Source organism: Dendrobates tinctorius, unplaced genomic scaffold, assembly GCF_039654945.1.
Source record: "Dendrobates tinctorius isolate UK_male_01 unplaced genomic scaffold, ASM3965494v1 ptg000237l, whole genome shotgun sequence".
Classification (NCBI taxonomy): Eukaryota; Metazoa; Chordata; class Amphibia; order Anura; family Dendrobatidae; genus Dendrobates; species Dendrobates tinctorius.
Window position 1 is genome coordinate 54,539 of NW_027361904.1, and position 14,529 is coordinate 69,067.

The 14,529-nt window shown below is 47.6% G+C and overlaps 1 protein-coding gene across 1 annotated transcript in view; it reads right to left on the reverse strand.

Moving 5' to 3' along the window:
- LOC141060409 (interleukin-31 receptor subunit alpha-like) overlaps window positions 1–14,529 on the reverse strand; it is an 83,282-nt gene that overhangs the window by 3,358 nt on the left and 65,395 nt on the right. The window contains exons 10-15 of the mRNA XM_073556647.1: window positions 9,679–9,755; window positions 5,809–6,025; window positions 5,225–5,410; window positions 3,472–3,573; window positions 2,968–3,114; window positions 2,121–2,261 (exon numbers count right to left, since the gene is read on the reverse strand). Of these exons, the coding sequence (XP_073412748.1) occupies window positions 2,121–2,261; window positions 2,968–3,114; window positions 3,472–3,573; window positions 5,225–5,410; window positions 5,809–6,025; window positions 9,679–9,755 (870 nt within the window). The remainder of the gene's footprint in view (window positions 1–2,120; window positions 2,262–2,967; window positions 3,115–3,471; window positions 3,574–5,224; window positions 5,411–5,808; window positions 6,026–9,678; window positions 9,756–14,529) is intronic.

Consider the following 14,529-nt stretch of genomic DNA (forward strand, 5'->3'; position numbering starts at 1 on the left):
GACCCGACCTCCTGACTTATAGGAAAGGCCCCGACCCCCAGATCTATGGGAATAGACCCGACCTCCTGACTTATAGGAAAGGCCCCGACCCCCAGATCTATGGGAATAGACCCGACCTCCTGACTTATAGGAAAGGCCCCGACCCCCAGATCTATGGGAATAGACCCGACCTCCTGACTTATAGGAAAGGCCCCGACCACCAGATCTATGGGAATAGACCCGACCTCCTGACTTATAGGAAAGGCCCCGAACACCAGATCTATGGGAATAGACCCGACCACCTGACTTATAGGAAAGGCCCCGACCCCCAGATCTATGGGAATAGACCCAACCTATAGGAATAGATCCGACCTCCCGACATATGAGATTAGCCTGGCCTCCCAACCTAAGGAAATAGACCCGACCCATGGGAATGGCCTCGACCTCCCGACTCATAGGAATAGACCCGACCTATAAGAATGGCCCCAACCTTCCGACTTATTGGAAAGGCCCCGACCCACGAACCTATGGGAGTAGATCCGACCTATGAGAGAATAGTCTCGACCTCCCGACCTATGGAAATAGACCTGATCCATGGGAATAGACCCAACCTCCCGACCCATGGAAATAGACCCGACCCATGGAAGTAGACCCGACCCATGGGAATAGACCCGACCCATGGGAATAGCTCCGACCTCCCGACCCATGGGAGTAGACCTGACCTATTGGAATAGCCCCAACCTATTGGAATAGCTCCAAAATCCTGACTCATGGGAGTAGACCCGACCTATAGAAATAGACCTGACCTCTGGGAATGACCCAACCTCCTGACATATGAGGAAAGGACTGACATCTTGACCTACAGGAATAGCCCCGACCTCCCAACCTATGAGAATGGCCCCGACCTATGGGAGTAAACCCGACCTATTGGAATAGCCCCGATCTATAGGAATAGCGCCGACCTCCCAACCTATAGGAATAGCCCCGACCTATAGGAATAGACCTGACCTCTGGGAATGACCCAACCTCCTGACCTATGAGGAAAGGACTGACATCCTGACCTACAGGAATAGCCCCGACCTCCCAACCTATGAGAATAGCCCTGACCTATGGGAATAGCCCTGACCTTCCGCCTTATTAGAATGTTGCAGTAAAACTGACACAATTGCTATTTTTTAATATGAAAGACATCCTTGATATTGCAATACTCGTACTGACTACAGAATCAGTTTAAAGGGGTTTTCTGACCTGATTTTATTTTATTTTTTATGGAGCATTTATAGTAACACTTTCCAAATGCAATTCCCCGACTCCTAGCCCCATTCTCGTGTTTCCGCTGCTGCGTGCCCTCTTGTTCACTTCCTAGAGAGGCATTTTCACCCATGATGCATTGCGCTGGCAATTCAGCTCCGCCCACTATACCCACCATGGCCATCTTTCTACTCCAGGCTGGCAGCACTTATGCCATGGTGCTGCTTCAAACATGCCCACCTTACCAGAATTCTAGCCGCTACTTTCTACTTGTCTGAACCCCATATAATTCCCGTACCACCATCCACTTCTCCCACCAGACCAATCAGCTGCCCGTCTATGCCCCGGTATGATGGTGACACCACCAACTTCTCTACTACTTTCCCCATGTATTATGGTACTGCTACACACAGCGCAAGCACATCGAAAATCACTAGCACAGCTGTCAATCACAACGCCGTTTACTGTGACATGTAAAAGAACAGAAAGAAGTGTTCTGCTGTCGGAACTTCACGGAAAGTGGAAAGATCACTTCGTGGAACAGTCATGTGACCGCGCCAAGCAGGAGGCGCCAATTTAGAATGCTATAGCACTTGGAAGATGGGGAGAAAAAGTGGCAGCAGATAAATGGCAAGAGCTGAGTTTATCTACACTAAATCCACATGACAAAATCTTACTACCTGAACTCACCACCAGATGGAGCTCTCAGCTCTATGTATATACAATCTGCAGTAAGCGCCTGAGCTCCCTCTAGTGGTGGTCGCCGGCAGGAGGATTTTATTACGTATCTGTGCCTATGCGGGGGGGGGGGGGTTGAAGCTCTGTTACAGAAAAACGGAGCTCTAGCTATAAAGATACGTCAAGTAATTAAAATAAAACACAAGATTTACCATTTGCCAGAGTGCGGAAATGGAGGTGGTTCCCGCTTGTGTTCCCGGCACTGGTACTCACTATAACATAGGCGATGTAGAGGGTGTCTGGCATCAATGAGCGTAGCGAATATTCATAGACGTTACCATTCACTGCAACAACTAGAAATGGAAAGAATTTATTATCAGAGTGAGGCGGCCATCATGTAATTATCTATGTGCTGTCATGGCCTCTACTATAGGGAACTCATAGGTATGGCTCGGGTCAGCGCCCGCTATAGCACTGGACGGCATGGGGCAGCTCTCACTCTAGCGCTGGACGGCTCGGGGCAGCTCCCGCTGTAGCGCTGGATGGCTTGGGGCAGCTCCCGCTGTAGCGCTGGATGGTTCGGGACAGTTCCCGCTGTAGCGCTGGACGGCTCGGGGCAGCTCCCCACTGTAGCGCAGGACGGCTCGGGGCAGCTCTCGCTGTAGCGCTGGACGGCTCGGGGCAGCTCTCGCTGTAGCGCTAGACGGCTCGGGGCAGCTCGCGCTGTAGCGCTGGACGTTTCGGGGCAGTTCCCGCTGTAGCGCTGGACGGTTCGGGGCAGTTCCCGCTGTAGCGCTGGATGGTTCGGACAGTTCCCACTGTAGCACTGGACGGCTCGGGGCAGCTCTCGCTGTAGCGCTGGACGGCTCAGGGCAGCTCTCGCTGTAGCGCTGGATGGCTCGGGACAGCTCTCGCTGTAGCGCTGGACAGCTCAGGGCAGCTACCGCTATAGCGCTGGACGGCTCGGGGCAGCTCTCGCTGTAGCGCTGGACGGCTCAGGACAGCTCCCCGCTGTAGCGCTGGACGGTTCGGGGCAGCTCCCGCTGTATTTGTCCTCACCGGATTCTTGTCCTTTCAGAGGTTTATAAACGACAGTAAACGCTGTGATGAAACCGTTGGTGTCCGACGGTCGGAGCGGATCCCATCGGATTGTCGCCTCGGTCTTCGTCTGTTGGACCAGTTTAATCGTCGGACCATGAAGCGGAGCTGTGCGTGATACAGAATACATTACACAGAGCCCATGGCCACATTGTATCTACTCCCCCACATCTCTGCCATTTGTACACATAATTCATACCGCCACATGGTGCTAACACAATACTGTTACATCCAGCACAGGCGGTGCCTGAACACTACACAGAAAGATCCCAAATATTATAACTGCAGTTCAGTTCCCCAATAAAACCATTGTGCTCGATAAATATTGTTGAGGCTTTTAGTTATCTCGTAGTTTTTGTTCTCAGAGGCTCAAAAGTAAATTGTACCCAGAGAACAGGTCCAGAAAGCGAACTGTGAAATAGTTCCTAATCACGAGTGGACCCCAGTATGGTGCAATGTGCGTACCTCCTTCCTTGGCATAGAAATATATGGTATATGGAGATTCCTCTTTATTATCCAGTATGGGGTAAACTGAAATCCTGTAACGTTTATAAGGCTCCAGTGTTCCTACAGGAAACAAGGAAAGTACAGGAAAAGGAAGATGATAAGAAACAGTGAAATAGTGGAAGGAAACAGCCAAGACCTTGTCCTGATGGATATATGATAAGATCCTGTCTGCAGCCACCACTAGGAGGAGCTCCCTGTATACAGAGATATATGATAAGATCCTGTCTGCAACCAACACTAGGGGGAGCTCCCTGTATACAGAGATACATGATAAGATCATGTCTGCAGTCACCACTAGGGAGAGCTCCCTGTATACAGAGATACATAAGATCCTGTCTGCAGCCACCGCTAGGGGAAAGCTCCCTGTATACAGAGATACATGATAAGATCCCGTCTGCAGTCACCACTAGGGGGAGCTCCCTGTATACAGAGATACATGATAAGATCCCGTCTGCAGCCACCACTAGGGGGAGCTCCCTGTATATAGAGATACATGATAAGATCCCGTCTGCAGCCTCCACTAGGGGGAGCTCCCTGTATACAGAGATACATGATAAGATTCTGTCTGTAGTCACCACTAGGGGGAGCTCCCTGTATACAGAGATACATGATAAGATCCTGTCTGCACCCACCTCTAGGGGTAGCTCCCTGTATACAGAGATACATGATAAGATCCTGTCTGCAGCCACCACTAGGGGGAGCTCCCTGTATACAGAGATACATGATAAGATCCTGTCTGCAGCCACCACTAGGTGGAGCTCCCTGTATACAGAGATACATGATAAGATCCTGTCTGCAGCCACCACTAGGGAGAGCTCCCTGTATACAGAGATACATGATAAGATCCTGTCTGCAGCCACCTCTAGGGGAAGCTCCCTGTATACAGAGATACATGATAAGATCCTGTCTGCAGCCACCACTAGGGGGAGCTCCCTGTATACAGAGATACATGATAAGATTTTGTTTGCAGCCACCACTAGGGGAGCTCCCTGTATGCAGATACATGATAAGATTCTGTCTGCAGCCACCACTAGGGGGAGCTCCCTGTATACAGAGATACATGATAAGATTCTGTCTGCAGCCACCACTAGGGGGAGCTCCCTGTATACAGAGATACATGATATGATCCTGTCTGCAGTCACCACTAGGGGGAGCTCCCTGTATACAGAGATACATGATAAGATCCTGTCTGCAGTCACCACTAGGGGGAGCTCCCTGTATACAGAGGTACATGATAAGATACCGTCTGCAGCCACCACTAGGGGGAGCTCCCTGTATATAGAGATACATGATAAGATCCTGTCTGCAGCCTCCACTAGGGGGAGCTCCCTGTATACAGAGATACATGATAAGATTCTGTCTGTAGTCACCACTAGGGGGAGCTCCCTGTATACAGAGATACATGATAAGATCCTGTCTGCAGTCACCACTAGGGGGAGCTCCCTGTATACAGAGATACATGATAAGATTCTGTCTGCAGTCACCACTAGGGGGAGCTCCCTGTATACAGAGATACATGATAAGATTCTGTCTGTAGTCACCACTAGGGGGAGCTCCCTGTATACTTTATGTATCATGCACAGATCTTGATTATGTTAGTCCCGCCCCCTATCCTTTGCAGTCTTCTTGCCGACCATCTTGCTCTATATTGGTCCTCAGCTATCGTTGCCCTTCCCTGTGACGTGAGCCGCATTGTACGGTAATCTTCTACCTTTCTTGAATGTCCAGCTTGATGAATTCTCCACGTACTGAAACGATACATTGCAGAGGGCGACTCCCGAATCTATGCACCAGTCCAGCACAAATCTCTGGTAGCGTGGATCCGTAACCGTCCAGGTCACAGTGGTGTCTTCAGCCGCTGCGGTGGAGATACGGACACTGGAGATCACGTCCCGAGCTGTAATGTAAGAATTCCATTTATTAATGCCATAAGGATTTCGTAGGATGGGTCCGGCACATTACACATTGCATAAACCGCCCATTCATTTGTGTAATTCTTTGTTTTCCCTGTGGAAGCGCTGTGGGGAAAGTGAGCACTTATTGAGAGGCTCCTCTCACAGCTGTGGATACAGAGGGACACTCTCTTGAATTGAATGACGCAAGAGTTAAAAGGGTCATCCGGCGATGTCCAGAAGAGGTTACGACTCGGCACAACTGCTGAGAAGTGTTCACGATTGTCAGGTACCGCGCCATGAACAGGACGTGCACAGGAGCTGGTATACAGTCATGGGCCGGCAGGTGAGCAGAACCACGGCACACATTCACACCTGCAGTCACCGCTCCTTCGGTACTTACTCTTCTCCGCAGTGGCTGGGATTCGCAGTGTGGCCTTCGGGGACCTTCCGGCAGAGTTGAAATACACGACAGATATGATGTGAGCGTCCTCGGAGATACTTAATATCATTTCATTGTTATTTGTTGTCTTATTCCTGTAATCAAAAGATCTGTTCTCGGGAAACCACTGAACACTGTACCCGAGGGTGATGCCGGGTGACCGGATACTGGAGCTCTCCTACAGAAAGAAAAAGACGTTTACATGGAAGGTGAATATTGATGGTGAAATAGACGTGTTTATGGGGAGGATTCAGAGGTGCAACTATCATATGGGTATGGCATGTGGCTGCCACGGGGTCCAGGGTGAACCAGGACCAAATAGTGAACTACTTGTGGTTGCTGCTTCATCTTGTTGTGACTTTGGCACAGCATATTCCTGTAGTGACCACCAGGGGGAGTTCACTGCATATAAAATTGTGCTTAATAACAACTGTATAAATCTATATACAGTATAATAATCTCCCCCTAGTGGTGACTGTACAAATCTGTATATCATGAGCTCCCCCTAGTGGTGACTGTATAAATCTGTATGTAGTGATCTACCCCTAGTGGTGGCTGTATAAATCTGTATGTAGTGAGCTCCCACTAGTGGTAGCTGTATAAATCTGTATGTAGTGAGCTCCCCCTAGTGCTGACTGTATAAATCTGTATGTAGTGAGCTCCACCTAGTGGTAGCTGTATAAATCTGTATGTAGTGAGCTCCACCTAGTGGTAGCTGTATAAATCCGTATATAGAGAGCTCCCCCTAGAGGTGGCTGTATAAATCTGTATGTAGTGAGCTCCCCCTAGTGGTAGCTGTATAAATCTGTATGTAGTGAGCTCCCCCTAGTGGTGGTTGTATAAATCTGTATGTAGTGAGCTGCCCCTAGTGGTGGCTGTATAAATCTATATGTAGTGATTTCCCTCTAGTGGCAGCTGTATAAATCTGTATGTAGTGAGCTCCCCCTAGTGGTGACTATATAAATCTGTATGTAGTGAACTCCCCCTAGTGGTGGTTGTATAAATCTGTATGTAGTGAGCTCCCCCTAGGTGACTGTATAAATCTGTATGTAGTGAACTCCCCCTAGTGGTAGCTGTATAAATCTGTATGTAGTGAGCTCCACCTAGTGGTAGCTGTATAAATCTGTATGTAGTGAGCTCCCCCTAGTGCTGACTGTATAAATCTGTATGTAGTGAGCTCCCCCTAGTGGTAGCTGTATAAATCTGTATGTGGTGAGCTCCCCCTAGTGATGACTGTATAAATCTGTATGTAGTGAACTCCCCCTAGTGGTAGCTGTATAAATCTGTATGTAGTGAGCTCCACCTAGTGGTAGCTGTATAAATCCGTATATAGAGAGCTCCCCCTAGAGGTGGCTGTATAAATCTGTATGTAGTGAGCTCCCCCTAGTGGTAGCTGTATAAATCTGTATGTAGTGAGCTCCCCCTAGTGGTGGTTGTATAAATCTGTATGTAGTGAGCTCCCCCTAGTGGTGGCTGTATAAATCTATATGTAGTGATTTCCCTCTAGTGGCAGCTGTATAAATCTGTATGTAGTGAGCTCCCCCTAGTGGTGACTATATAAATCTGTATGTAGTGAACTCCCCCTAGTGGTGGTTGTATAAATCTGTATGTAGTGAGCTCCCCCTAGGTGACTGTATAAATCTGTATGTAGTGAACTCCCCCTAGTGGTAGCTGTATAAATCTGTATGTAGTGAGCTCCACCTAGTGGTAGCTGTATAAATCTGTATGTAGTGAGCTCCCCCTAGTGCTGACTGTATAAATCTGTATGTAGTGAGCTCCCCCTAGTGGTAGCTGTATAAATCTGTATGTGGTGAGCTCCCCCTAGTGATGACTGTATAAATCTGTATGTAGTGAACTCCCCCTAGTGGTAGCTGTATAAATCTGTAGTGAGCTCCACCTAGTGGTAGCTGTATAAATCCGTATATAGAGAGCTCCCCCTAGAGGTGGCTTTATAAATCTGTATGTAGTGAGCTCCCCCTAGTGGTAGCTGTATAAATCTGTATGTAGTGAGCTCCCCCTAGTGGTGGTTGTATAAATCTGTATGTAGTGAGCTCCCCCTAGTGGTGGCTGTATAAATCTATATGTAGTGATTTCCCTCTAGTGGCAGCTGTATAAATCTGTATGTAGTGAGCTCCCCCTAGTGGTGACTATATAAATCTGTATGTAGTGAACTCCCCCTAGTGGTGGTTGTATAAATCTGTATGTAGTGAGCTCCCCCTAGGTGACTGTATAAATCTGTATGTAGTGAACTCCCCCTAGTGGTAGCTGTATAAATCTGTATGTAGTGAGCTCCACCTAGTGGTAGCTGTATAAATCTGTATGTGGTGAGCTCCCCCTAGTGGTGACTGTATAAATCTGTATGTAGTGAACTCCCCCTAGTGGTAGCTGTATAAATCTGTATGTAGTGAGCTCCACCTAGTGGTAGCTGTATAAATCCGTATATAGTGAGCTCCCCCTAGTGGTGGCTGTATAAATCTATATGTAGTGATCTCCCTCTAGTGGCAGCTGTATAAATCTGTATGTAGTGAGCTCCCCCTAGAGGTGACTGTATAAATCTGTATGTAGTGAACTCCCCCTAGTGGTGGTTGTATAAATCTGTATGTAGTGAGCTCCCTCTAGTGGTGGCTGTATAAATCTATATGTAGTGAGCTCCCCCTAGTGCTGACTGTATAAATCTGTATGTAGTGAGCTCCCCCTAGTGGTAGCTGTATAAATCTGTATGTAGTGAGCTCCCCCTAGTGGTGACTGTATAAATCTGTAGGTAATGAGCTTCTCCTAGTGGTGGCTGTATAAATCTGTATGTAGTGAGCTCCCTCTAGTGGTGACTATAAATCTGTATGTAGTGATCTCCCCCTAGTGGTTACTGTATAAATCTGTATGCAGTGAGATCCTACTAGTGGTGACTGTATAAATCTGTATGTAGTGAGCTCCTCCTAGTGGTGGAGGTATAAATCTGTATGTAGTGAGCTCCCCCTAGTGGTGACTGTATAAATCTGTATGTAGTGAGCTCCTTCTAGTGGTGGCTGTATAAATCTGTATGTAGTGAGCTTCTCCTAGTGGTGGCTGTAGAAATCTGTATGTAGTGAGCTCCCCCTAGTGGTGACTGTATAAATCTGTATGTAGTGAGCTCCTTCTAGTGGTGGCTGTATAAATCTGCATGCAGTGAGCTCCCCCTAGTGGTTACTGTATAAATCTGTATGCCGTGAGCTCCTACTAGTGGTGACTGTATAAATCTGTATGTAGTGAGCTCCTCCTAGTGGTGGAGGTATAAATCTGTATGTAGTGAGCTTCCCCTAGTGGTGACTGTATAAATCTGTATGTAGTGAGCCCCCCCTAGTGGTGACTGTATAAATCTGTATGTAGTGAGCTCTCCCTAGTGGTGACTGTATAAATCTGTATGTAGTGAGCTCCTTCTAGTGGTGGCTGTATAAATCTGCATGCAGTGAGCTCCCCCTAGTGGTTACTGTATAAATCTGTATGCAGTGAGCTCCTACTAGTGGTGACTGTATAAATCTGTATGTAGTGAGCTCCTCCTAGTGGAGGAGGTATAAATCTGTATGTAGTGAGCTTCCCCTAGTGGTGACTGTATAAATCTGTATGTAGTGAGCTCCCTCTAGCAGTGATTGTATAAATCTGTATGTAGTGAGCTCCCCCTAGTGGTGGGACTAAATATTTCCCCTTCTTTCTCTCTTTGATCACTTGCTCTTTTCTAATACTTTTACACTATACTTTTCCATCTTTCTCCTACTTAATTTTCATTTCTGATTAAATGATTTTCAACTATTGTAAAACACACCTTTACGCGACAGCCGGTAGTCTTACGGCACTCACCTTCCATTTCACATATACAATTCTTGTACGCTCTGTGGAGCTGATCGCTCGCCAAAGTTCAACGCTGAGAGTCGGTGCTAAGAACATAGAGAAATTATTTCTATTTAGTGTTATCAGTCATGACAAGGCCGGATTCGTTCGTCTCCTTGACCAATTAAATTCAATGCTGGGACAGTGTCATAGGGAGCAGCATATGAGCGACGCATCTTGTCTACTTGTGCTTCTTTGCTGCTTGTATCTGTAACTTGCAAATATATGCATCTCAGGGCAGTGTTATCTCTGTGCTGTGGTAGGATAAATCTAGAAAGCTTCCTTGCAGATAATGCAGTTTGTTTTGGTAACGTATCTATGAGCATGGTTCTACTACTATAGCTATACACTAGCCTTTGTTCATGAACTATATCTATGTAATTGACTTGGTTTTCGTAATGAATCGTCACTATGCTTGGTTCTGTTACTGAATCTACGTGCTAAGCTAAGGTCTGGTACAATATCTATGTAGTATGTTTGGTTCTTGTTCTGTGTCGTGTAGCACGCTAGGTTCTAGTATACTATCTATGTAGTATGTTTGGTTCTGGTTCTGTGTCGTGTAGTACGCTAGGTTCTTGTACAATATCTATGTAGTATGTTTGGTTCTGGTTCTGTGTCGGTGTAGCACGCTAGGTTCTGGTACAATATCTATGTGGTATGTTTGGTTCTTGTTCTGTGTTGGTGTAGTAAGCTAGGTTCTTGTACAATATCTATGTGGTATGTTTGGTTCTGTGTTGGTGTAGTACGCTAGGTTCTTGTACAATATCTATGTGGTATGTTTGGTTCTGGTTCTGTGTCGGTGTAGTACGCTAGGTTCTAGTATACTATCTATGTAGTATGTTTGGTTCTGGTTCTGTGTTGGTGTAGCACGCTAGGTTCTGGTACAATATCTATGTGGTATGTTTGGCTCTTGTTCTGTGTTGGTGTAGTACGCTAGGTTCTAGTATACTATCTATGCAGTATGTTTGGTTCTGGTTCTGTGTTTGTGTAGTATGCTAGGTTCTGGTACAATATCTATGTAGTATGTTTGGTTCTTGTTCTGTGTCGGTGTAGCACGCTAGGTTCTGGTACAATATCTATGTAGTATGTTTGGTTCTTGTTCTGTGTCGTGTAGCACGCTAGGTTCTAGTATACTATCTATGTAGTATGTTTGGTTCTGGTTCAGTGTTGGTGTAGTACGCTAGGTTCTGGTACAATATCTATGTGGTATGTTTGGTTCTTGTTCTGTGTTGGTGTAGTACGCTAGGTTCTAGTATACTATCTATGCAGTATGTTTGGTTCTGGTTCTGTGTTTGTGTAGTATGCTAGGTTCTGGTACAATATCTATGTAGTATGTTTGGTTCTTGTTCTGTGTCGGTGTAGCACGCTAGGTTCTGGTACAATATCTATGTAGTATGTTTGGTTCTTGTTCTGTGTCGTGTAGCACGCTAGGTTCTAGTATACTATCTATGTAGTATGTTTGGTTCTGGTTCAGTGTTGGTGTAGTACGCTAGGTTCTGGTACAATATCTATGTGGTATGTTTGGTTCTTGTTCTGTGTTGGTGTAGTACGCTAGGTTCTAGTATACTATCTATGTAGTATGTTTGGTTCTGGTTCTGTGTTTGTGTAGTATGCTAGGTTCTTGTACAATATCTATGTGGTATGTTTGGTTCTTGTTCTGTGTTGGTGTAGTACGCTAGGTTCTAGTATACTATCTATGTAGTATGTTTGGTTCTGGTTCTGTGTTTGTGTAGTATGCTAGGCTCTTGTACAATATCTATGTGGTATGTTTGGTTCTTGTTCTGTGTTGGTGTAGTACGCTAGGTTCTAGTATACTATCTATGTAGTATGTTTGGTTCTGGTTCTGTGTTGGTGTAGCACGCTAGGTTCTGGTACAATATCTATGTGGTATGTTTGGTTCTTGTTCTGTGTTTGTGTAGTACGCTAGGTTCTAGTATACTATCTATGTAGTATATTTGGTTCTGGTTCTGTGTTGGTGTAGCACGCTAGGTTCTGGTACAATATCTATGTGGTATGTTTGGTTCTTGTTCTGTGTTGGTGTAGTACGCTAGGTTCTAGTATACTATCTATGTAGTATGTTTGGTTCTGGTTCTGTGTTTGTGTAGTATGCTAGGTTCTTGTACAATATCTCTGTGGTATGTTTGGCTCTGGTTCTGTGTTTGTGTAGTATGCTAGGTTCTAGTATACTATCTATGTAGTATGTTAAGTTCTGGTTCTGTGTTTGTGTAGTATGCTAGGTTCTTGTACAATATCTATGTGGTATGTTTGGTTCTTGTTCTGTGTTGGTGTAGTACGCTAGGTTCTAGTATACTATCTATGTAGTATGTTTGGTTCTGGTTCTGTGTTGGTGTAGCACGCTAGGTTCTGGTACAATATCTATGTGGTATGTTTGGTTCTTGTTCTGTGTTGGTGTAGTACGCTAGGTTCTAGTATACTATCTATGCAGTATGTTTGGTTCTGGTTCTGTGTTTGTGTAGTATGCTAGGTTCTGGTACAATATCTATGTAGTATGTTTGGTTCTTTTTCTGTGTCGGTGTAGCACGCTAGGTTCTGGTACAATATCTATGTAGTATGTTTGGTTCTTGTTCTGTGTCGTGTAGCACGCTAGGTTCTAGTATACTATCTATGTAGTATGTTTGGTTCTGGTTCAGTGTTGGTGTAGTACGCTAGGTTCTGGTACAATATCTATGTGGTATGTTTGGTTCTTGTTCTGTGTTTGTGTAGTACGCTAGGTTCTAGTATACTATGTAAGGTACACCTGGGGTGGACCCGCTAGACCGTGGCAACGAACCTCCCGGGGGCGAGCTGACCAGGTGGACCACCCCCTATACAGGGAGCGTTTGGGGCAAGCCCGCGGGTAACTATTACCACGGCAGCTGGTACCCTGGAGAGTAACGACAGACAGACAACTAGAGCCGGGTTGGGGGTACAGGACTGACGGTACTGGCTTGGAGACACAGGACAGGCGGGCACGGCTGGGAGACACAGGACAGGCGGGCACGGCTGGGAGACACAGGACAGGCGGGCACGGCTGGGAGACACAGGACAGGCGGGCACGGCTGGGAGACACAGGACAGGCGGGCACGGCTGGGAGACACAGGACAGGCGGGCACGGCTTGGAGACACAGGACCTAGGAGAGAGGAAAAATGGAGAGGTGAACGAGCCACGGATGGACAGGACGCGATAGCGTGCATAGAGGGCGGCCAGAATCACTAGGGAAAAGCAGTGATACTCAGGCACCGCAGGCAGGAAGAGGCGGCCAGATATAGGGGCTAGTAGGAGGACTTCCGGGTCGTGTCCTAAGGTGGAGGAGGAGCAGGCGCACGTCCTCAGGAGGAGGAGGAGGAGCGCGCGTGCCCAGGCACAGTATGTGCGCGCGCCCGCCGAGCAGGAGGGGCGGGAGCGTGCACCCGGCGCGGTCCGGAAGACCGGACGAAGGGGACCGCCGGACAGAGAAGAGGAGCCAGGGAGGACCGAGGACGGCGGCGCAGAGGGAAGCAGGATGCCGGAGGAAGGGTAAGCTGCGGCCGGGAGGAGGCAGAGAGGGGAGCGCGCGGCAGCCGCCGCGTGACAGTACCCCCCTCCTTACGTGCCCCCCTCCGCAGTCCGGAAAAGAATTTGGCCAAGATTCGAGGGGCCTGGATGTTCTCTTGGGGCTCCCAGGACCTCTCCTCGGGACCAAAGCCCTTCCAATCAACCAAGAAAAAGGTTCTCCCCTTTTGCTTCCTCATGGCCAAAATATCTTTAACCTCAAATACATCGTCTGCGGAGACAGGCGGAGGTGAGTGAGGAGCTTTAGAAAGGAAACGATTGAAGACGACTGGTTTTAGTAAGGACACATGAAAGGCATTAGGGATACGGAGAGAGGCAGGAAGCCGTAGTTTATAGGAGACATCGTTAATACGGGACAAGATCTCAAAAGGTCCAATATAACGGGGACCCAGTTTATGGGAAGGGACCTTGAGGCGAATAAACTTGGAGGCCAGCCAAACTTTATCACCAGGGTGATATGGCGGAGCATCCAGGCGTCTTTTGTCGGCGTGTCTCTTAACTCTGTTACGTACCAACTCGAGAGCGGCCTTGGTCTCCTGCCAGATCCTGGAGAATTCCCCGGTCAGAAGGTCGGCCGCCGGTACACCCGAGGCAGGAGGAACCGGTAGAGGTACACCAGGATGTTGCCCATAGACGATAAAGAAAGGGGACTTGCCTGAAGACTCGCTGGCGTGGTTATTATAGGCGAACTCAGCCCACGGGAGAAGTTCAGCCCAGTCGTTCTGGTGGACATTGGAAAAATGCCGAAGGTAGTTCACCAAGCACTGATTTGTCCGTTCAGCCTGACCGTTGGACTGGGGGTGGTAAGATGAGGAGAAGTCGAGAGTGACATCCATTGATCTGCATAGGGCTCTCCAGAAGCGAGAGGTAAATTGGACTCCTCTGTCAGAAACAATATGTTGGGGCAGTCCATGAAGACGGAAGATGTGCTGAACAAAGATCTTCGCCAAGGCTGGAGCTGATGGTAAGCCGGAAAGGGGAACGAAGTGTGCCATCTTAGAAAACCTATCAACCACCACTAGGACGACTGTACAGTTGGCAGAGTGGGGTAGGTCCGTAATAAAGTCCATGGCAATGTGTTGCCAGGGGGACGAGGGTATAGGAAGCGGGTGTAGAAGCCCAGAAGGTAACTGCCTAGGCACCTTGATCTTGGCACAGGAGAGACAGGAGGCGACGAAATCCCGGACATCCTGGGGAAGAGTCGGCCACCAGTAGTAGCGGGATACCAGGTGAAGTGTCTTCTTAATCCCGAGATGGCCAGCCAGCTT